Source organism: Ailuropoda melanoleuca, chromosome 18 (assembly GCF_002007445.2).
Source record: "Ailuropoda melanoleuca isolate Jingjing chromosome 18, ASM200744v2, whole genome shotgun sequence".
Taxonomy (NCBI): domain Eukaryota; kingdom Metazoa; phylum Chordata; class Mammalia; order Carnivora; family Ursidae; genus Ailuropoda; species Ailuropoda melanoleuca.
This window is the reverse complement of record NC_048235.1, coordinates 2,242,239-2,265,033: the sequence shown is the minus strand read 5'-3', so window position 1 is coordinate 2,265,033 and position 22,795 is coordinate 2,242,239. Positions and strand designations below refer to the sequence as shown.

Sequence of the window (22,795 nt, the reverse complement as noted above, 5' to 3'; positions counted from 1 at the left end):
GTGTAGCTTCTGCACATTTTATGTGTTTACATATAAACTTGTTTGCTCTTTTAAATGATACCAGGCCAGGTAGTTGGAATATAATTATATTTCCCAAATCTTCTCATCTCTGGATTATTCCTCCGCAGCCCCAACCATCATTTATCACATGACTGGTGTCGGAGTTGGTAGATTTCAGTGTGGAGTGTCTGTTCCTTGCATGGCTTCCTTCACCTACTGACCAATATAGACCACATCTCTCTGGAGTCAATGAACCGAATCACTGAAAGCAAAATGCCCAGAGAGGAAAATATTTGCTCTCAGAATGGGATTTTACATAGCAAAGGCGTTACCTTATCATAAATCTTTGTCCAAATAAATATAACAGCTAGCAAAACAGAAGGTAGGCTAGCTTCTACCTGAAAGGCTGTGCAAGAATTAAATGAGATATAGTACATGCCGAGTGCTTGGCACCTGAGTTTTGCAAAAATTATATCTATTACTTTCTAAGAATGGGTCATCGGGTCCAGAATCGAGGAAAGCAACAGTCTTAACAACTGTGGATTCTAGGAAGGAATTTGCTTATACACACACTTGTTCATCAGATGCTTACGGCGAACCAGGATGAATCACAGACGAATCATCTCAGCAAATATTTTCTTTTGGGAAATGAAAGGTGTGTGATAAGTAGGAGCACAAATTAGATGGCAAGCGTTGAGGAGGGATACAGACCCCAGTGTGGCGAACCTTCAGAGAAGAGAGGTTATTTCATCTCAAAAATGACAAGGCCATGGCACCATGTTCTCAGTGGAGTGTTTCCCAAGTAGGGCACTGTCACAGGGCATGAGAAACCCAGCCTCTACCAGACCATGTGTGGCATGCGTGGGTTCAACCCTTTTGAACACACATCAGTTATACCCTCACCAGCACTCGGTTTTTCCGGGGATCTTCTTGAAAGGCAGAGCGAACTCATGGACCCTCTCAGAATAAAGGTCAGCATCAAGAAGCAAACAAACAATGCCAGACACATCCTGGATCCAGTTCTTACTGGTTCTTGTTCTTTCTGCAGGACCAGCAAACAGGTCATTTCAAACACGTGTCTCCGGTAACACAGCGCAGCTTGAAACCGTGTTGAGATCAGAAAAGGGTCCAATAGTGTCAGCAATAGTTCTCTTTGGTCATAGCACTGTGAGTGATGTTTATAGTTTTAAATGCTACTCTATACGCCCCCCCACCAAGGGCATAGCTCAGTTTTAGAGAGTTTCTAAGTATCTGTGTTTCATCACTGTGTTATTGTGTGATCTGAGCCATTCCCTGCAGTCCCATCGGTGCTCGGGCAGAGGATGGACTGCCTTTTGCATGGTGCTTGTCTCTGCTGAGACAGTTGTGATCTGATGGGACAAACACGAGTCTCTGGTGTCAGAAAGCCCTGCTTCATTTCTCAGAAACTTGGAAAGGCCCTCCACTTCTACCCGCATTTCCACGTCTACACCCGCCATGTTGTGGGACTGCTTTCTGGCCAACTGAGAATCTGTGTGAAAATGTATTTTGAAAACAATGCCTCACTCCAAAAATCTGAGAGAGAACTAAAATGCTTGCTGGTAATCCTCTGTGTTGGATGCCATGGTATTGAGGATCTCTAAATCGGGTAGAAATCTATACTAAATTAATCCGTGTTATGAGTCCCTGATACGTAACATTCTGTTGATTACTTCAGAATGAACCAAGTATTTCATAAGGTATAATTTAACTGCTAGATGATTTAGATACCAGTTTCTTTTGTTTTCCTGGCTTCATTGAGATATAAACGATAAATCATATTATTAGACACCAATCTGTTCAAATTCAGGCAGGTATTGAAATGTTCTGATGGGGTTTGTTTGAACTGTAGCAACTAACAACTTAGCTGTGGGTTCAGTTCTGTGTGCTTCTGTGTGATGTGTATTTAAGGTATGCGTGCCATTCATATGCGTATACACAGACATTCTTTTTCTCCCATAGACATTGACATTTGATTTCAAGGTAATTTCCAGGATCAGCACTTGAAGAAAGAAGGCCATTAGACATTTTCTTCTGTCATAATTGANGAGATATAAACGATAAATCATATTATTAGACACCAATCTGTTCAAATTCAGGCAGGTATTGAAATGTTCTGATGGGGTTTGTTTGAACTGTAGCAACTAACAACTTAGCTGTGGGTTCAGTTCTGTGTGCTTCTGTGTGATGTGTATTTAAGGTATGCGTGCCATTCATATGCGTATACACAGACATTCTTTTTCTCCCATAGACATTGACATTTGATTTCAAGGTAATTTCCAGGATCAGCACTTGAAGAAAGAAGGCCATTAGACATTTTCTTCTGTCATAATTGAGTTTTCGATCTTGCAAAAAACAACACGATTTTCACTGAAAGATTAAAATTCTCTGCAGATTACTTCAGTGCCCCTAGGAAATATAAACAAAAGTACTTACAATATGGGCACCTGGGTGGCTCAGTCTTTAAGCGTCTGCCTTCGGCTCAGGGCATGATCCCGGAGTCCTGGGATCGAGCCCCACATCAGGCTCCTCCACTGGGAGCCTGCTTCTTCCTCTCCCACTCCCCCTGCTTGTGTTCCCTCTCTCACTGGCTGTCTCTCTCTCTGTTAAATAAATAAATAAAATCTTTTAAAAAAGCACAAAAAAACAAAAGTACTTACAATAGATGCCCATCGAGCAAGATGTTAACGTGTGATTATGTTTGCAGTATTTAAAAAATGTGTCCATCAAGTTTTTTTCCAGTTAAAATAATCTGCTTATTTTAAGCTGTGTTTAAGAGCCACATTTAAATTGAGAAGCATAGATTTAAGCCATATAAAAAGGAAACATTCGTGAAATATTTGAGAGTTCTCTGTAGCAGGCAAGTGCACATTAGAGTATAAGAACCAAGGGGGGAAAATCGTATAAGGGGAACAAGCAAAAATCTTTGCTGGGAAGGTTTGAGGAAGAACCTCAACCTTGGCATTTCCCTGTAGTGGGTCCGTAGGCCAGTTCCATACTCTATGCGTAAGTGCATGTAAACTCAGAGATGTATGTAGATGTCACATGTAATCTACATACTTTGATCTGTAGCTTTATTTTATTCAACTGAAAGAACTTTTTGCTATTAAAACAGTCTTTCTTTCAAACATACCTTACCAAGATACCTGAATTAAGTTCTGGTCCCAGCGAAGAAGGTCATCTATAAGTTATTCGCATTCATTAATTATAATCACTTTACATCCTGGGATTAACCACTTGGAGAGTAATTTTAGTTTAATTATAGGTGGTGTCAGCCATTACGTTTGGTGAGTGTGTTAGGAAGCATGAACCCCAGATAGATCATAATGATGTTGAGGTCCACAACTTTACAGTAATTGTTATTAAGGAGATGTCCTTCCATGCAACATTAGTATAGATTTTGAATTACTCTCAGGAGCTCTAGTCAATATCCCTGTAGTCCTGATGCTTAGACAATTATTTTCACATGCCATGTGTGTAGTTGTTTTTAAGTAAGAGTCGAGATGATTTAATGGGACAGGAGACAGTAAGTAAATTGCTGGCAAGTTCACAATTCCCTAGTGGGACCAAAAGTTGCATGGAGTAAAGCTGGGTGGGGTCATTGCTCCTACAAAGAAAAGACCAATGAAATTAGGATTTTTTTTTCCTGTAGCACAAAATGCTACTTCCTTGGATCGGCGCTGGCCCAGACGAGAAAATGGTCAGGGCTGCCGATGGATTTCCATTTTATCCGTTTGTCCCTTTCCAATTTTAGAACCCCCCCCCCGATTCTGAATCTCCAGCTGCCTATAATCATTGTTTTTCTATTGATTTGTGAGGCTTATTTATTATATTATGAACATGCTATCTGTTGAATCCAACATTCCCATGCTTCTGTTTATTTTCATTCTTTCCTTTTAGGAGTATTACTTTTTGTGTTCTATTTAAGAAGTCTTTGCTTAAGTTAAGAAGATTTTTTTAAGTTTTTTTTTTTTTTTTTTGGAAGCGTGATTGTTTTTTAGTTCACATTTGGGTCTGCAATTCATAAGGAATTGATGTTTGTGTGCATTGTAAGGTAGGAATGAGGTTTGTTTTTCCCATGTGGCTATCCAGTTGGCCCAGCACCACCTACTGAAAATATCACCCTTTTTTGTAGTTCACTGCACCTTTGTTATGAACCTAGAGCCTGTATTTCCATGAATTTGTTTTGGGACTTTTTACTCTGTCCCATTGCTTATGTTTCTAGGTTTGTGCCAATTAAACACTGTTTGGGCTACAATAGCTTTATAATAAGATGTAATTTTCAGAGCGTAAGATTTCCAGGTCTGTTCTTCAAGGTTGTCCTGGATATTCTTGGTCCAGACCACCTACATCAGAATTGCTCTGTGGCACAGACACTTGAAAAGCTTCAACGTTGTTTGGAATGTGCAACCAAGCTTGAGAGTTACTTGTCTAACTTTTGAGCAGTCCTTGAAGTTCCTGCCAGGACCTGTGGAAAATTCTATCTACTGACCGAATGGGACTCATTCTTCAAAATGCACTGTACTAATTGGGACCCACTGCAGCTTAACTGTTATTCCACACAGAAAAATCTTAATATCTGATAATCCTGTTCAGGGTGATGGGTCTATAATAGTACTACTTTCCAGCTGACACTTTTGCTCTTGAATTTATTTTTCTTTTCTCCGATTTATAATCAAGTCTTCACTTTTTGATTTACCGTGAAGCAACGATTGCTAGATAAACCAGAAAAGCTATTTTCCTTAAAGACCTTTCAAAACCCCACAGCTTTAATATCTACTTGTTACAGTGTTATTGTTAGATTTAAATTTAGTGGAAAATGGGCTTCTTATTAGTTCTTTGGTTTTAAACTCATAAATCCCTTTCATTAAATCTTTTTTATTAAGATTTAGCAAACTCCCACCAGCATTTGATAATATTCCTATGAAAGACTTGACTCTCTGAGAGCGACTATTGTATTTTTTTTAACATGTATAATGTAGTTACGAATAATCTGTTTGCAGTTCAACAGTAAAAGCTGAGATAATACTTGTATTCAGACATTTACACTACATATAATAATAATCTGAATGGGCCTGATCCCTCCCAAACTTTCCTGTATTCCTCCTGTCAAAACATTTAAATACATTTAAGCACATTGGTGGGAACGTCCAGATGAAGAAAGAATGAAAACCCACAGGCAGTTTTTAGGGGCAGAGGAAATGCTGGAAGGATTTGATAGGAGTTACTCTGTTTCCTCCCACAGTTAAAGTGATTACAATGTGTTCATTAGGGCAGTTCAAGTGACCTGCCTGTCCTGACCTAGTCATTCAGGCTGGTTGACCCACACATAGCCATGGCAGACTCACGACGAGAAGTCACAGAATAGGGCATGTGTAAGCCACAGCGGGAACCAGGACGGCATGTCGCTGAAGCTTTCTACACTAGACGTGGGAAGGAGGGAAGAGAGAACACCAGAGAAACGGGTAGGAGTGGAAGGATGGAGCACAAGCAGGTGGATGAAGGAGGAGGGGTGTCAGGCAGGAAAGGCCCTGGGCAGGTCAGGAAGGAAAGTGTTGTAGGATTTATCTGGTGGTAGGAACACAGCGGATGGGCAGGTAGGCGGCTGTCGCTAATTTCCCAGACACCGTCCTTTTGCCCCATCTTTGTACATTGAATCCCGGGGCTACGATTTACAAAAAGGAAAGGGGGGGGGGCTTGTTCCTTGGAACTGTGCTTGAAATCTGAGAACCGCCAGAGAATCCCAATGTTAAAATCAATACCATAAAATCTTGAGGAGCCAAGGCCGCCTGGAACCAGCTCTTAGGAACAATTTCAAGCTGCTCAGTGGCTGAAGGCAGCTTTATGGTGCTCACTGCTCTTCCTGTCTTGTCCCCAGTTTCATGCGATTTCGTTTCGGCACTTATTCCACCAGTAGTCAGTGGGGGCAGGGACCCACACCAACTAACAGGCAATGCTCAGGACATCAGCTGGGTTCCTGCAATTCACCCCCCTCCTGCCATGGTCCACCTGCAGATACCATCAGATTTCACAGGTGAGGGGCGGCTCAGGTCTATGGCACTGCCTTCCACTCCACACACAAACCCAAAGTCCAGATTGTGACTTGTACTTCTGACTTACTGGCTATAAATCAGAGGTTCTCATGACCTCTTCCTTGGGTTCCATTAATGTGCTAGAGGGGCTCACGCAACTCAGGAAACCCATTTAATCGCTAGATTACTGGTCTGTTACAAAGGATATTAAAAGATACACATCAACAGCCAGACGAGATGCACAGGGCAGGGTCATTCATGCTTAGCCATCTAGAAGCCCTGTGTACTCCTTGTGTTTTCATGGAGGCTTCATTACATGGGTATGATCTATTAAGAGGTGTCATTGGACGTTGGAGATAGATCTAACCTCCAGCCCCCATCCCCTTCCAGGAGGTCATGGGGGTGGGACTGAAAGTTCCAACCCCTCTAATCACTTGGTTGTTTCCCCTTGCAATTGGCTCCCTCCTTACATGCTTTCCAAAAGTCCTCTCATTAACATGACACAAGACATTTTTTTTCCTTTCATCCTCTGGGAAATTCCAAGGGTTTTAGGAGCTTGGTGCCAAAGGGGACAAAGACCAAATATATATTTCTTATTATACACCTTATTATAAATCACCATATCACAAATGTCGAACAGTAAGAACAATCCTAATTCAACCTATCTAAGGGAAGTTAGAATAAGAAGCAGGAACAAAGTGTGGGATATCCTCCACCCTGCTTAGGGAAGCCTGACTCTGAGGCTTTTTCTTTAACTGCATCTGTTGGCATCTGTGGAAGGGAAATGCCCTCCCCTGCCATCCACTGAATCCCACCCATGGGAACAGGAAGACATTGATGGAGGCGAGGTCCCTTATTCTGACGGGCTGCTCCTTAATTTTTGCATAAATTAATTTCTCTTGTTTTTTCAACTTTTATTTTGAACAGGGTAAGATTCCTGCAGTTTTAATTTATTCTTTGGCTTTGTGGGACTTTGCCAGTGTAGGTAGAAATCGATAGTTTGGATACTAATTGTGATTTTCCCTAATTATTCATGTTGCTTCAGTTTGCAGTCATTTGGATATACTAATGTGTGTGTGTGTGTGCGTAGTTTTGTAATGGTTATTTGATCTGTCAGCTTAGCTTCTCTGAGCAAGGAACTTCGAGGCAGAGTGCTTCAGCATTTAGCATGATGCTGTGGCAGATAATTGACACCAAATTTGTTTCATGAGTATGGTAGGTTGGTATTGATGAAGATGTATTGGAAAAATCACAGAAAACATTTTTTCTCAAATTTCTAATATGAGTTCCTAAATTTGTATATTTTCCTTCTTTGCGCCCCCCCCCCCCACCTTTTAGCACTGGAGAACACTTTTGCAATTGATCATTCAATATTTGCACACCAAGGGTCACAAAATAAGTCATTATAAAAATTGGCCGAAATGGTTGGAAATTAAGAAAAAAAATCACAGAGTAAAGATAGGCCAAAATAACATGCTGTTTTTGTGTGTGTGCTTTTCTTTTTCAGGTCAGAACTGTGGCGGTTTAGTCCAGGGTCCCAACGGCACCATCGAGAGCCCAGGGTTTCCGCACGGTTATCCAAACTACGCTAACTGCACCTGGATCATTATCACAGGAGAACGAAATCGGATACAATTGTCATTTCATACCTTTGCCCTTGAAGAAGATTTTGATATTTTATCAGTGTACGATGGACAGCTCCAACAAGGGAATTTGAAAGTGAGGTAAAGTATTGGCTCTTTATATTACAGATTACGTAGCACTTCTTGGCTTAGATTCTGAAACTCCATTGGAATTAATAATTTAAATTTAATTATCAGAAAATGATAGTTACAATTAAGAAAAAGCAGACTTTTGTGCACACGTTTTTAATACTTAAAAACTAAACTTCTTATTGAAAGCAATCATTGCCTTCATTTGTAGACATCGAATTGTGGCAGATCTGTAAAACGGTGTTGTCAAGGTAATTCAAGTAAAGTTACAATACACCATTGTTTTTAAGCAACTGTGGATTTGAGAGAAAAGTCACAAAGAGAAATGCATGAGTACAATTCAGGGAACAGCAAAAGGAACTTTCACATTGTCAGAGAATACACTGAAGACAGAGCCTGGGAAGTGGGTGGGATAAAATCATGAAAGAATATTGAGCTCAATGGAGAATTTTTGGTTCACACAATCATAATACATTTCATTCCCCATTAGTTTTCTCTTTTGATCTATGATTTTTAGCATAAAGAAAGAACAAATATTTTCTGGGATGATTTTAAGTTACTTTTTGTTTTTTATTTATCAGCAAGAAAAAAAAATTGTGCCTGTACAAGTATATCCTTTTTTTTTTTTTTAATTTGTCAAAGGAAAGAGGAATGTCTCTTTCAAAGAAATTGGAATTTCTTAGGTAAACTGATGAACATATAAATAAGGCAAATGAGGCTTTATCTTCTGGTTTTAAGATTCTGTACCAATTAGAGATTGTTGAATGTATGAAGTTTTGTAGAAATACTGACAGTGGGCAGAAGAGGTTGTATTGCTTAGATAAATAAAATGATATTGTCACTATTGTCAGCAGAAATACACACAGATCACATACTTTGTATTTTATTTTGTGGATTGAGAAAAGTCTCCAACCACAGTATATTGTACAGCTAGTTAATATATTAATATATTAAAGTATATAAAAGTTAAAATATTCAATATATGATGACATGCTTTATTTGCACTTTCTTTATGCATTTTAAGATATACAACGCCTTCTAGTTTCTCTGGGTCATTTACAATAACTGTTGTCTGTCTTAAAAACTCTTTACCACTTTTCCTTTTTGTCATATATTGCACACAACTATCTCTTTCATGAATTACTTAGATAAACTTTCTCCTGTCTCACATGTATGGTACTACACTTTGGATATTTAGGCAAGTTTCTACAAATATAATCCTTGATAATTTGATGCAAGATTTCTTACCCACTTCCTGCTCTTCTAAAAATTAGTTATTTACTAGTTTTTATTCCAAATAAATTATGATACTAGAGAATGGTGGTATGTTGTAACAATAGAAAGAATTGTAATAGAAACTGCAGACATAACATAAAAAGAAAGAGGAGCCAATTTATTCAAATATCATCATATGACTCTTTTTTAAAAGTAATTCTTTCTCTTTCCATTAAGAAAATTCTCCGTACGTACTCTTTAAAAATACTTCTCTGTCAATATTTCTAGTTCCTATTTTATTTTAAAATTTAAAAATATTTTAATATATTTTGTATTTTATTTTATAATGTTTTATAATTATTTTAATTTATAATTTTATTATAATTCCTATAATTCTATCTTATTCTAAAGGAAACCTGCTTAAATGTTGATTCCCTGTCTTTAAACAATTTATGTCTTTATGGTGACATTATGACCACTTTATATGTTAACTATAACGTTTAGAAAACAGCATTCCTATTATCTACAGTATTGTAACAAGATCAGCAGTGGAAATATTAAGGTTGGAATAACTAGATTCGTCGTATTTTATTTCAGTGAATAGTATATAAATTGCTATCAGGGCCTCAAAAAGTTTTATAAATGTAGGTGAGTTGTATGTATGACATCATGACTTTTTTACTGATTTAGATATTTTTACTAGGGAAAGCAAACCAAGCAAGGCTGATAAGAAAGAACTCCTTGGGGTTCATATAAATTACTCAGTCACCTACAATTTTTTTGTTTGAGACAGAGAACAAATATATCATATTTCTGCCTATTTCAAGTCCTTAAATTGTGGAAAATGCTTTTGTTTCTCTATTAAATTGTATAATCTTTCTTGTGTCTCCACACTTAGAATGCCTTTGCGTGGACAGTCTATGGGCATAGGGAAGCCCTTTGAGGGACAGAAGTGACCATGCTAGGTATCATTACACAAATAGGCGAAACATATCAGAAACAGAATGCCACGGACTGCTAAGTGCTAGGAGTCTTTACTCATACAACGTTTTGGATAAAAAATTGCATGAAATGGAAACGTGAGCATTGTTAAGATGGTTGCAACATTTCCACACTGGCTGATGGTAAAGCAGTTTCAAATAGAATCAAATTCTAGTTAACGGGGTGGGGGAGCCTCTAGTCTCATCGCTTGCTACCTGTTTCCCATTAGGTCTTGGAACAGTTGTCTAGTTCTCGAACATAATCAACTCAACACTGACAGCGGCTCTGGAATTCTAAGGATGTTTTCTAAGAGGACTGATGCCTGCCCTGACCCACTGACTTGTCACAGAAATACTTAGAGCTGTCCTGGTTTCAACAGTTGCTTCATCGCTGCCCAGAAACTGTTCTTTGTAGCTCAACATGGGCACTATCAAAAAATAATTAATAATTGTCCTATTAAAGAACTTGAGAATGTTATCATAAAGAAATTTCTTTTGTTTGATCACAGTAAAGGAAATTTTTCCAAATAGTATATGATTTAGATTTAACAACTAACAGAATTTAGAATGTGGAGGCTAGGATTGTTGAGATTCATGTTGTAATTTGACCTACAGTGAAGACTAACGCTACCATTATTTACCGTATGTAAGGAAAAAAGTCTTTATTATTTTATTTTATTTTTTAAAAATATTTATTTATTTATTTATGTATTTATTTATTTATTTATTTGTCAGAGAGAGAGAGAGAAAGAGAGACAGCAAGCAGAGGGAATGGCAGGCAGAGGGAGAAGCAGGTTCCTCGATGTGGGACTCAACCCCAGGACCTGGAGATTATGACCTTAGCCAAAGGCAGACGCTTCACCGATGGATCCACCCAGGCGTCCCAATAAAAAAAGTCTTTAAAGCAAAAAAACAAAACAAAACAAAAAAACAACAACAAAAACCCAACATACAATTTATGTCATCATCTTGGATTATTTATATAATTCAGACATACATATATGATGTGCACCTCCATCAGGAAATTCAATTTTAACATGTAGGTATTGGAAGATAAATTAAGGCTTCTCTTAAGCACAAGAGAAAAATTTTGACTCGAAATTAGAAATAGAAAGCTGCTCTTTGACGGGCGCCTGGCTGGCTCAGTGGGAAGAGTATGCAACTCTTGATCTCTGGATCATGAGTTCATGTTTCGCATTGAGTGTAGAGATTACTTAAAAAAAAAAAAAGTCTCCTCTTTGAATTACCTAGACTTAACCCAGTGATTTTTATGACCTGTCACTAACCTGTCACATTATCGCTATTTTTTTTAAGATTTTTTTTTAAATTTATTTATTTGACAGACGGCCGGAGAGAGAGGGAACACAAGCAGGGGGAGTGGGAGAGGAGGAAGCAGGCTCATAGTGAAGGAGCCTGATGCAGGCCTCGATCCCAGAATGCCGGGATCACGCCCTGAGCCGAAGGCAGACACTTAATGACTGAGCCACCCAGGCGCCCCAACATTATCGCTATTTTTTTGAATCTTTGCTCTTTATAGACTCTGCCCCCTCTCTTGCTTCTCAAATTCCCACAAGGGTCCAACCATGTAGTCGTAAAGTCTTACACTGTTTATTCTGCAACTTCTCTTCATTAGCCACAGCCTGTTTTGATCCTCACAGAAGCTGTTCCAGTGAAGGCCCTTGTTCTAGCATAGAATGAGCTTTGGTTGACCAGTTCACCAAGACATTCCTGTCCTAGGCTCACGCCTCCCCACCCCGAAACATTCACCGCAGTCCTGTTCTGTTCTATATCGCCGGTAATATAAACATGTCTAGAAACGAAGGAACTCTGTAACCTGACCCCTAACTACATTTCTGACCTCCAGTCTCTTGTGTTCATTTCTAATTGTCTTTGTCTACTTGGGCTACCACCGAATATGAGACCCTAGATGGCTTTTATTTTTATATTTTGGTGTAGGATTTTGTTTTGTTTTGTTTTAGATTTTATTTATTTATTTGAGAGAGAGCAAGACAGAGTGCACAAGCTGGGTGAAGGGCAGAGGGAGAAGCCGCTCCACGGAAGCCCCACATGGGCTTGATCCTGGGAGTCTGGGAAAATGACCTGAGCTGAAGGCAGGTGCTTAACCGAATGAGCCACTCAGGCGCCCCTCTGGATGGCTTTTAAAAACAACAGATATTTATTCCTCATACTGCTGGAGGTTGAGTCTGAGATCAAGGTACTGGCCTATTTAATGTCCAATGAAGAAGGGCTGCTTCTTGTTTCATAGATGGTTGTTTTCTCATGTGGCCGAAGGGCCAAGGTAGTGATGCAGGGTCTCTGTTATAAGAGCATTAATCTCATTCATGAGGCCTCCCCCTCGTGCCCTAATCACCTCCCAAAGGGCTCATCTTCAAGCAGTGTTACCTTGGAGATTAGGACTTCAACATAGGCATTTGGGAGAGGGGTCAAAAACATTGCCTACAGCACTATGCGAGTTTATTATTTAGTTGAAAGGATCTGGGAGTTATTCCTTGATTTGATCATATAAGAGAATATGTTTATCATCTCTACTTCCTCATCCTTCCCTCTGCTCACCTAAACAATATCCTACTTCCAAAACCCACTTCTCATTATACCTATTTTGGAAAATTTTCCATGTGCATACCATTTTAAAAAACAACAACCCCCCCCAAAGTTACATTTTTTTGTAAGCTCCTTTAGCACTTCCCACTAGCATAGACTGTGAAGGATATACTCCTTTGAAATTACGCCAGCTCTGGAGTTGCCTGTTGTTGGGATTGTATGTCTGTGTTGAGTATGTCAAATAGAACATATGTCCTCTGAGGCCAAGACTTAGGTCACGAATGTGTCTTCTCTGGTGATGATAGATATGTTCACTAATCTCTCTCTCCTTTGAATGAGCATGAGTTAATTGTCCAAGAGAGAGACTGTTATCCAGTAAGTGTTTTCTAAATATGAAGTGGTGAAGTCATGTTTATTTGTCCCAAAATCAGAAAATAATTGAAGTTGGCATCAATCTCCAGCTGTGATAACATTATAATATCAAACTTGGAGTAGAAATCTCATTATAACCTCAATAAATGAATAAAAGTGAACCTATGGAGGGAAATTGTGTCATGCGTATGTGGGAAATCAGAATATATTATCCCACAATTATTGTAGAATACAAGAAAATAGATTTGGCAGTGATCTTGACTGTCCTTCTGTGACTTATACAAGATTATCCCTTGCTTTCTGTAATGATGATAAGAAGTTAGAGATTAATGTGATAGGGCCTCCAAATGAAGAGATCATGAATAAGTGTTGCTAAAATATCACAGTTTTCTCCAGTTTTTTTTTTTTCTGCACTGTAATCATGTGTCTGAATGCATTGAAACTGGCTAAGAAACCCATGTCATATTGACTATATCTGGTGATGTTTAGAACTTGAGACCTTTGAAGGGCTAAGAAGGGGTTTCAATTGCATTCAGATTAGATTAGCCTAGAGATCCAGCAATGCCTAAATTCTGCCTTTCTGTCCCCCATTGCTGGTATGAGGTCCCGATGGAGCCACTCACAGATCAATAGTCAGATAAAAATCAAAGCATCATTTTATTTTTAGCTTGGGTGTGACTAATGCTCCAATTAAGACGCTGATAAACATAGTGCCAAGTGGGTATAATAGATTCTACAGAGACTAGAGCCCCATCCTAACACCAAACATGTATCTTGACACCATATCATATTCAACGAGCCTCATGGTCAGGAACAGAAGGAATGGCCAGCCTGACCACACCAACACATGGCAAGAGAGGGCCCGGAGAGATGGGCCTTGTAGCTGGGGTGGAAACTTGACATGAGAGCCCACTGCCTAGAGGTGACGTCTCAGGCCACAGAAGCCCAGAAATCCGAGCGGTCCTTCTGTGCCTGTTTCAACAGGATCTCCTACCTTAGTGAGGACCCTGCAGAGAAACTGAGGGGGACGGTGGTGGTGCCTGGTCCTCTCCTATACACCCATCACATTCCCAGAATTATGTGAATTTGTCAGCCATGTCCGCTACTCTACCTACATATTTTAGGTGATGAAATAAAAAAATAATTGTTTTTGATACATCTTCCAAATTTCCTTTCTCATCATATGCATGCTCGTTTTCTTTCTTTCTTTCTTTCTTTCTTTCTTTCTTTCTTTCTTTCTTTTTCTTTCTTTCTTTCTTTCTTTCTTTTTTCTTTCTTCTTTCTTTCTTTTCTTTCTTTCTTTCTCTTTCTTTCTTTCTTTCTTTCTTTCTTTCTTTCTTTCTTTCTTTCTTTCTTTCTTCTTTCTTTCTTCTTTCTTTCTTTCTTTCCTCAACATATGCTCTAACTTAGCAAATCATAGACAAGGTCAATGCTTATTGGGTGAGGAATAGGTTTTTCTTTTCCTTTTTTTGTTTTGTTTCGTTTGTTTTTAATTGGCTGACTTCAGTGGATTAGCATGGAAACCAGAAAATCAAGGATGAGATTGAGGCATGAACACTGATATATATCTATATATCTTTATCTCTATATCTACATATAATATAGATCGTATATATGTATATATATATAATATAGCTGGTTATATATATAATATAGAAAGAGAATATATAACTGATTTTAACAGGTAGCTTTGGTTGAGACCAACGATATTTCATATATATATGCATGTTCATAAGACTTAAGTTGATTAACAAAAATGATGAGATTGCTAGTAAGTGGAGATCCCAGAGATAAAATAATGAAGCATTTAAGGGAGATAGGCAGAATTATTTTTACAATGCTACAGGCAAGTTTTATTAATTTTTCTTAAGATTTTATTTATTTATTTAAGAGAGAGAGTGAGCTAGTGAGAGAGAGAGAAAGTGCACAAGGAGAGGCAGAGGGAGAAGCAGACTCCCCACTGAGCAGAGAGCCTGACATGGGGCTCCATCCCAGGACCCTGAGATCATGACCTGAGCGGAAGGCAGACGCTTAACCAACTGAGCTACCCAGTCACCTCTACAAGCAAGTTTTAACATGTATTTGAATTCCAACCACTACCTCTTCAAGCTGTGGTGATTTTTTTTCCTGCAGTAGCCAAACAGTGTTAGTTCATTTCAATATCTTGGCCATTTTGAAAGTGTCAAACATTATTCATACGGTCAGGGAAGGCTTTTGGATCATCATAAATATATGTGTGTGAAAAATTTCCCAAAACTCCCAACTCCTAGGACATTTCCCTTATAAACATGCAGACATAAGGAAAAGCATTTCAAGTTTTAGAAAGAGAACAGATGACAAGAAGACTAACAAATGGTTGGCAACGGGATTCCATGTTCAGCAACCAAAAGCCAAATGACAAATTGAGAAAAAGAATTCACAACAGGTATGGAAGACAAAGAGCTGACGTCCTTCACTGATAAGATACATTATCAGAAATATAAGGAAATAAAATCATTTAATTGAAAATCGGGTAAAAATATGACTAAACAGTTCAAATATAAAATTCATGGCAATTAGTATAACTACAGCCAATTAAAATAATAATGCAAAATAATATCTCACCATTCTGAATGGCAACACTTTACATCTTATGACAAGTCAAAGTTTTAAGGATTACTTTAGATATAAATTCTGAAATTTCTCTCAGATTGAAAAACTAAACAAACTCACTCAGCAAGGTTATGCTATGAATTTATTCTACAAAAATACCCCCAAATATGACAAAATATATGTAAAGGAATGTTTATGGGTGCATTTTGATAACATTGAAAAAGATCAAGTTTGTCTCTCTTTCCACAGACTAAAAAAATTAGAGTATATATGTCATATAGCACACCACTGAAATTAGTAAATGTGATCTTTAGTGGCTGACATGAAGAGATCTCAGTATTTTGCATTTAAAAATAAATACAGCATTAGAATGTCCAATTTATCTCAACACCTTATTCTCTTTAATAGATGATGTTTAATAACTCATAATCAAACACCTTCGATGGAGTTCCGGACGATGGTGGGATCTCGGGAATCTCTTCCTTATATATAATTGCCGTGCACTGTGGGGACTTGAGTGGGCCTGTGGGAAGCTAGACCAAGGGCATGACCCCAGCCTGAGGGCTCCCAGAGGGCATTAAGAGAAGATGCTGACTTCATCCTGAAACAGTGTGGCTACTGAGTGTCCCCGGCAGCCCTAGTGGGGGAATGTTGTTTTGTTCTTGTTTTTGTTTTTTGTTTTTGTAAGTATCTGTTTTCTGTCTTTGGAATTCTTGTAGAAGCAGCTAGGTCTATGTCTATGCCTATCTCCATGTTTATCTCTGTCTCTCTCTTTCTATCTCTACCTATCTCCATCTCTCTGTCTCTGGCGTTCTCTCTCTCTAATCTGTCTCTATATTTTTATCAGTGTTTCTGAACCAGGAGTGACTTTATGACCCAGGGGACATCTGGCGACGTCTAGAGACATTTTTGGTTGTCAAAACTGGGTGGGGGCCGCACTAGAATGCAGCCGGTATAATACAGAGATATTGATAAATACACTACAAAGCATGAGACAGCCTCACAAGACAAAGAGTTGTCTGTCACAAAATATCAATAATGCTGTGGATAAAAACCCCCTGATCTAGAGTACTACGCCATCTAGAAAACCAGCGATGCAAACCGTCTATTGCTATAACCACCCACACGTGTGCCTGTACCTGTATCTCTCTACATTGTTTTACTGTTGAAGGACCCGAGCCAAGAGACGTGCAGCAGAGCTCACCAAGCCTGGGAGACACTTACTCTCGGCTGCGCGCAGGCAGCAGGCAGCTGGTCTAATTGGAGTGAACGGAAATGATGGTGTCACTTGCAGGACTGTGTCAGCAAGGAAATGGGATTTCCACAGTATTAGGCATAATCAGATTTCACTAAGAATCATGTTCGTATTCTCTCTCAAAAGGAAATGAAATTATTGTATTTTTTAGTCCTTGATTTCCTGGAAAAGGAATAAAAGTGTCAAAAGGTCAGTTAGATCCTGACTTTTACTCTTCTTCATGGTAGTGAATCTGCAAAAAATCGTTTGGTTGGATGGCTCACTGGGAAGCTATCCACCCTGATAAGCAGTGAAGAGCAATGAATAATCAGATTTCTATAATTTCCAAGATTTTAGATGAGTTTTAGGTGGATGGCCAGATTGGTAGTTGAATGACTTTTAATATTTACTTTTTCCTCTCCTCTCATTGTTTTCAATACTTGGATAGCAGAGCCAGTGTGGATTTATCATTATATGCTCTACGGCAGAGAAGCCCCCAGAAAACACTAAACAAAAGCATTTTAATTCAATAATATTCGTTGTTTATAAAATATTTTAATGGAATGAGTACTCTATATGAATATCTGATAGTTACGTACTTTTAATTCACATAATTTTTTTTAAATGGTAGAAAATTACTTAGAACCCAAAGCGATTCTTTTTTTTACTATAATAAGCACAATCACTCTCCCTTTGCTGTAAATATGATTTCCTTTGTCTCTGAATATACTAAAAATAATCGACAAGGTAAATATTTATCTTAGAAGGAGACTTGTTTCAAATTTTGAAATGTTGCTCTTAAACTGGAGTAGTTTTGATAGACATTTTGCAAGTTTGTGCATTTAGGCAGCCAAGAGTACAATAAATAAAAATTGTTTAAACAAATAAAAGCATTTCCAGCCCAAAGCCTTTAAATTTAGAAGATGCTTTCAAATAATTCTCTCCAGGAGCAGAGATAGAGGGTCCTCTTTCTTAAACCTCAGTTTTGTTTTTCTTTTGTTTGTGGCTTACATCTCTCTTTCTTACCTCATAGCATCTGGAGTATTAAGTAAAGTAGAATTCAGAAATCTGCTCACAGCTTCCAGGTTTGTGCATATAAGTGAATAAAGCCTGCAAATATTTTCTCTGGGGCATCCTTGCCCTGGCGGCCGAGGCAGGCTGGGGACAGTCTTTACATGAGTGGGGGGTAAAACTTGCCAGTGTCAACTTCTTCAGAAGGATCTGGAGCCCTGCCCTCCCGGCTCTGCCCCTGAGGTCACTGATGCTCATTGCATTTGCTTGGCTTCTCGCCCTGAGTCCCAGTTTCCTCGGCCTCTGTCTGACAACCACGTTAAGATCACACAATTTCCTCTCCGAAGCTTATCCTCAGCACAACTCCCCAAACTCCCAAATGGTATTGATCCTGCACTAAACCCTCAGACAGAAGCTTCCGGGTCATCAGTATTGTTTGACTACTTCTTACCGCCATATACTAACCAACCTCCATTCCTTTTTCTTTTAGAAACCACTCATATAAATGCAGGACCTGGGTGGCTGGCTCCCTGCTTCAAGGACATAGCCCCTGGTGAACAGGGTGTATATGCACTTCAAGAGGGAGACTAGGAAGGGGCAGGAAAGCCTGCAAGTGAATGCTTCATACAAACCCTAGCCTTTCAGCCCAAGGAGACAAATGGACATAAATAAAACCTTGTCCTCCTGCAAGTTTCTAAACATGTCTCCCCTAATCAGACAGCTTCTCCATTTCTCCCAGGCAATACACGGACCCTGCACGGCATCTTCTCTGACCACAGTATCAATTCTTACACTCCATGATCATCCCATCTAAACTGTACTGAGCTTATCCTGTGTAGGATACAGACACACCAATCAAGTATTTTCTTGCTTGGGTTTTAATGGTTTTCACACTCTATGTGCCCATGCATCAGAAAATATTTTTTTAGATTAGATATTTCTGAAAAAGCAAACAAACAAATGTTTGGTATGTATAGTGGGGTTGTGTGTTTTTTAAATCTAGTAGAGTTAGGCAAATACTACCTTTGAAAAGTAGTGCTGAATGTGGGAAGAAAGCAACAAGCAGTATATAACTTTCAGAGGTGGAGTAGTTGAGAGCCTTGATTAGTTTTGCACTTGTACATTTCTGCTCAGTAACACCTCAGGCATCCTCAAAGAGTTACTTTCAAATACAATGTATGTTGCTCACACAGGGACCTTGAAAGGATCATTTAAGCTTTGCACTGGAACTGTACCCTCTGTGTGAGACTTTACCATCTGGTATAATAAATGTGTTCACGATTTAGGAGAAAATATGCATCTCTTTGTAAGCAGGTGATGATTAATGGATGTTATTTTCCAAACTGCATGTTAGTGGCTCCTTCACTTCTGCATGTTCTAAATAACGGGCATTAGTGGGTGTTTGCATTCAAAATGCACAGCCAGAGGCATGGTTTTTCCCCCCCCCCCGAAAAGCTCTCGGCTCCATGCCAAATAAGGGCATAGTTGAAAAGGTTGAGGGACACTGAGGAAAGGTGACAGTAAAGGAAGATTAACATTTGGGGAGGCTGGAAGGCAGTGGCTAAGCTGCAGGTGGAGGCTCCGGGGAATATGCCTGTTGATCGGGCTCATTTCCTCCCACAGCCGGTTCCTTTCTCCCATTTTCCTTGGCGTGCTGGCGTCACAGTTATGTTTCCCCTGTGACATCCTCTCTTACCCCCACTGCTAAGAGCACTTTCTCTTTCTAAAAGTCCCTGTCAGGTGTCCCATTTTCTCATGATCTCAGAAATAGCAAGCAACTTGAATGAGGAATAAAACAATGAGGATAAACTCATTCATTCTGAGTTGTTAATTTACAACAACTGCCATTAGCTTTTGTTATCATATTTCAATTTTAGAAAGAGCGCCCAGAGCCCGAACTGCAGGTCACCCCCCATGGAAGAGGGACAGGGTAAGGCAGGTGTTATTTCAACTACCAGGTCTGATTGCCACGTGCTCTCCAGACAAGTGTCACAAGTTCACGTGGCTGCTGCGGTCAGACTGAGGACGTAAATGAGTAAACCAGACTGGATGTAAGACAATAATAAAAGTAACTGCGGTGAAAGGTCCGGGTAATAGCAGCACCTGCTACTCGCCCTCCATCCACGGTTGCCAAGCAGAAACGTGGGCCTTATCCAATGAGACCAGAGCTTCCAACTGATCAACAGCAGTTTCCAGTCGATGCTTCATTATGTGAAACTCCATCATTTGTAAAATGCAGTGCAGGCCACCTGTAGAACGCCCACGATTCCCTCGAGACCTGGCTTCCTCTTCAACTTGAAGAGTGTCCAGGGCAGCCTCTCTGCAGGTGGTAATGCCTAGTAAACCCCATCCATCCTCTCCCTGCTCCTTCATCAAGAGCCACACGTGCACCCTGCAGCCTGCGTCTGCGCCCTATTTGCCTCCCTGGGAACGCTCACCAAGGCCCAGTCCGTGCGTATGCCCCACGGTGCTCAGAAGGCAGAAAAGTTCCTGAGGGCACGGCTCCAGGGAAGAGGCCAGCTCCCCGTGCCAGGGTGGCAGTTGGGCTGAGTCAAATGGGAGAGCAATGCACTGAGGCTACTCTATGGGAGAAGCCTCCAGAAACAGGCGGTGATGGTCTCCTGTGACAGCTTCCTGACACCTCACAGAGACAGGCGCGCAACTGGCCCCAGGATGCGAGTGAGTGCCTGAGTTTTTTGTTCTGTGTTCATGTGTGTTTGAATGCATTGGCTTGTTTTTTTTTTTTTTTTTCCTGCCCCTACTACCTGAAGTGCACTAAGTCGGTGAGGCCTAGCTCTTTCTGGAAAGCAGTGTGTAGCCTGGGGAGCCCAAGGGACTGAGGACCAGCTGGAGTCTATGTACCCATTAGTCCCCCTGTCTTCTGGCAGTCTGGGCCAGATTTTCCCGTGGACCCAGGTTGTGCTGGGAAGGCTGTTTCATTCACTGGGAGAGCTGCGGGTCTAGTGTGAGACCATCCTCTCTGCCATAGTCAGACGAGAAGGAAGCTGGTAAGTGCCTGTGCACCGTGGGCCAGTCTCCTGCCGACACCCCGAGGTACTCAGTCTGGGTGTGCCCCAGCCAGTGCCGAGCTGGGGTGCCCTCTCTTTTAGCCGTGGGGGGGGTCTGTGCAGGGGAGGATGACGTGGTCTGTGGTTTGCCTGGCCACAGGGGCAAGTCGTGTTTGGAAAGCGGGGAACTTGGTATGGAGGGTAAGGAAATCGGAGGAGGGCTGTGGAGGGCTGTTTGAGGGTAACCAAAGATGACAGCCATGATCTTATTGGGTGGGCTCCCCTGCAAGTCATTTGCTAGCACGACGCCCATTATTTACTGATTTTAAAAAAAAGATGTGGGGGAAAAAAAACAACGGTGCAGGCCAAAGGAAATGCATTTGGGTGGCAGCAGCTCTGCCACCTGTGCCCTAGAAAGTTAATTAACAATTGCAGCCTTGTGAGTTCCATATGTTGGTAATTCCAGAGTGAGGAGTCACGCATCCACACAACACCTGGCCCAGAAGTTGCTTACAACTTTCTAGAGTTCGGTGACTTCGGTTTGGAAATTGGGAGATTTCGTAAAACCTCAAAGGTATCATGTAGACTAGAGCTCACCTTTTTCTGTTCTATACCTTGTGTTGCAATGACATGGTTTGATATGTCAATAGCATATTCCTACGTTGCCCGTCTCTTTAACCGGATAAAGTTTGTATAATTATTAGGTAGTTGGTTTGCCAAGTTTTTCTGAAAACCTGTTATTTGGGTTTCCTGAATTAGAGCTCTGGTATGTAAATAGCCCAAATCACATTGGATGTATTCTAGAGGTCTTTGCACAAGAGCTGAAGACTGGATTTTGAAAACTAGATTGACAAGTGAATCCTTTAATTTTTCACACGTCTTTTTTAAAGATTTATTGATTTATTTTGGAGAGAGAGCAGGGGGAGGGGCAGAGGGAGAGGGAGAGAGAGAATCCTGAAGAGGACCCCCCCCAAACCTCCTCAAGCACAGAACCCTACGTGGGGCTCGATCCCACGACCCTGAGATCATGGCCTGAGCAGAAACCAAGAGTTGGATGTTTAACGGACTGAGCCATCCAGGCGCCCCTCATGCTTCCTTTGGAATATAGTAAAGAATAAGTTGTATATACTGAAAATGTAAACCTCGAGTTCTCCTATACCATCGTAAAAGGTCATCACAAATATTTATTACCCATGAAAATGTCATTGTGCCCATTTATAATCCATCCTGCTTTCTACCCTTGGTTTCCAGGCAACCACAAATTCATTTTGACTCTGTGGATTCATTTGCATTTGCTACAATTTTATGTAGATTGAATTATATGCCATGTATGCTTTTTTTGCCTAACTTTTTTTTTACTTAGTCATTTTTAAGAGAAATCCATGTTTCTTTATGTAACAATAGTGCATTCCTTTATTTTTATTTATTTATATTTAAGATTTAATTTATTTGAGAGGGAGAGCAGGAGCAGGGGGAGGGACAGAGGGAGAGGGAGAAGCAGACTCCCCGCTGAGCAGGGAGCCTGATGTGGGGCTTGATCCCAGGGTCCTGGGATCATGACCTGAGCAGAAGGCAGACACTTAACCGACTGAGCCACCCAGGTGCCCCAGCAGTGCATTCTTTTTATCACCAAATAGTATTCTATTGTATGAGCTGAAGGCAGACGCTTAACCACTGTGCCACCCAGGTGCCCCTATGGGCAGATGTTTTAATTTCTCTTGGGCAGATACCTAGGAATGGAATGGATGGGTCACAAGGTTGATTTATGTTGAACTCTAGAGGCAACGGCCACAAAGTTTCCATGGGCTTTACCGTATTACATTCCCAACAGTAGTTATGAATTCTGGTTACTCCACATCTTTGCTTGTATTTGGTGTGTCCACCCTTTTTAATTTTGGTCTTTCTGATGGGTGTGTCAGGAGTATCTTATTGTGGTTCAATTTACATTTATCTGATGACTAATGTTAGTATCTTGTCATGTGATTACTGGTCAAATCTCTTCTTCTTGTGAAGTGACTGTTAAAATCTTCCACTGACCTATTTTATGGATAATTTCTCC

At 40.2% G+C, this 22,795-nt stretch overlaps 1 protein-coding gene across 1 annotated transcript in view; it reads left to right on the top strand.

Annotated features, from left to right (window-relative positions):
* The window catches only part of CSMD1 (CUB and Sushi multiple domains 1), a 1,986,149-nt gene that overhangs the window by 346,395 nt on the left and 1,616,959 nt on the right, over positions 1-22,795 (top strand). Inside the window, exon 2 of the mRNA XM_034647758.1 lies at positions 7,558-7,774. Within this exon, the coding sequence (XP_034503649.1) occupies positions 7,558-7,774 (217 nt within the window). The remainder of the gene's footprint in view (positions 1-7,557; positions 7,775-22,795) is intronic.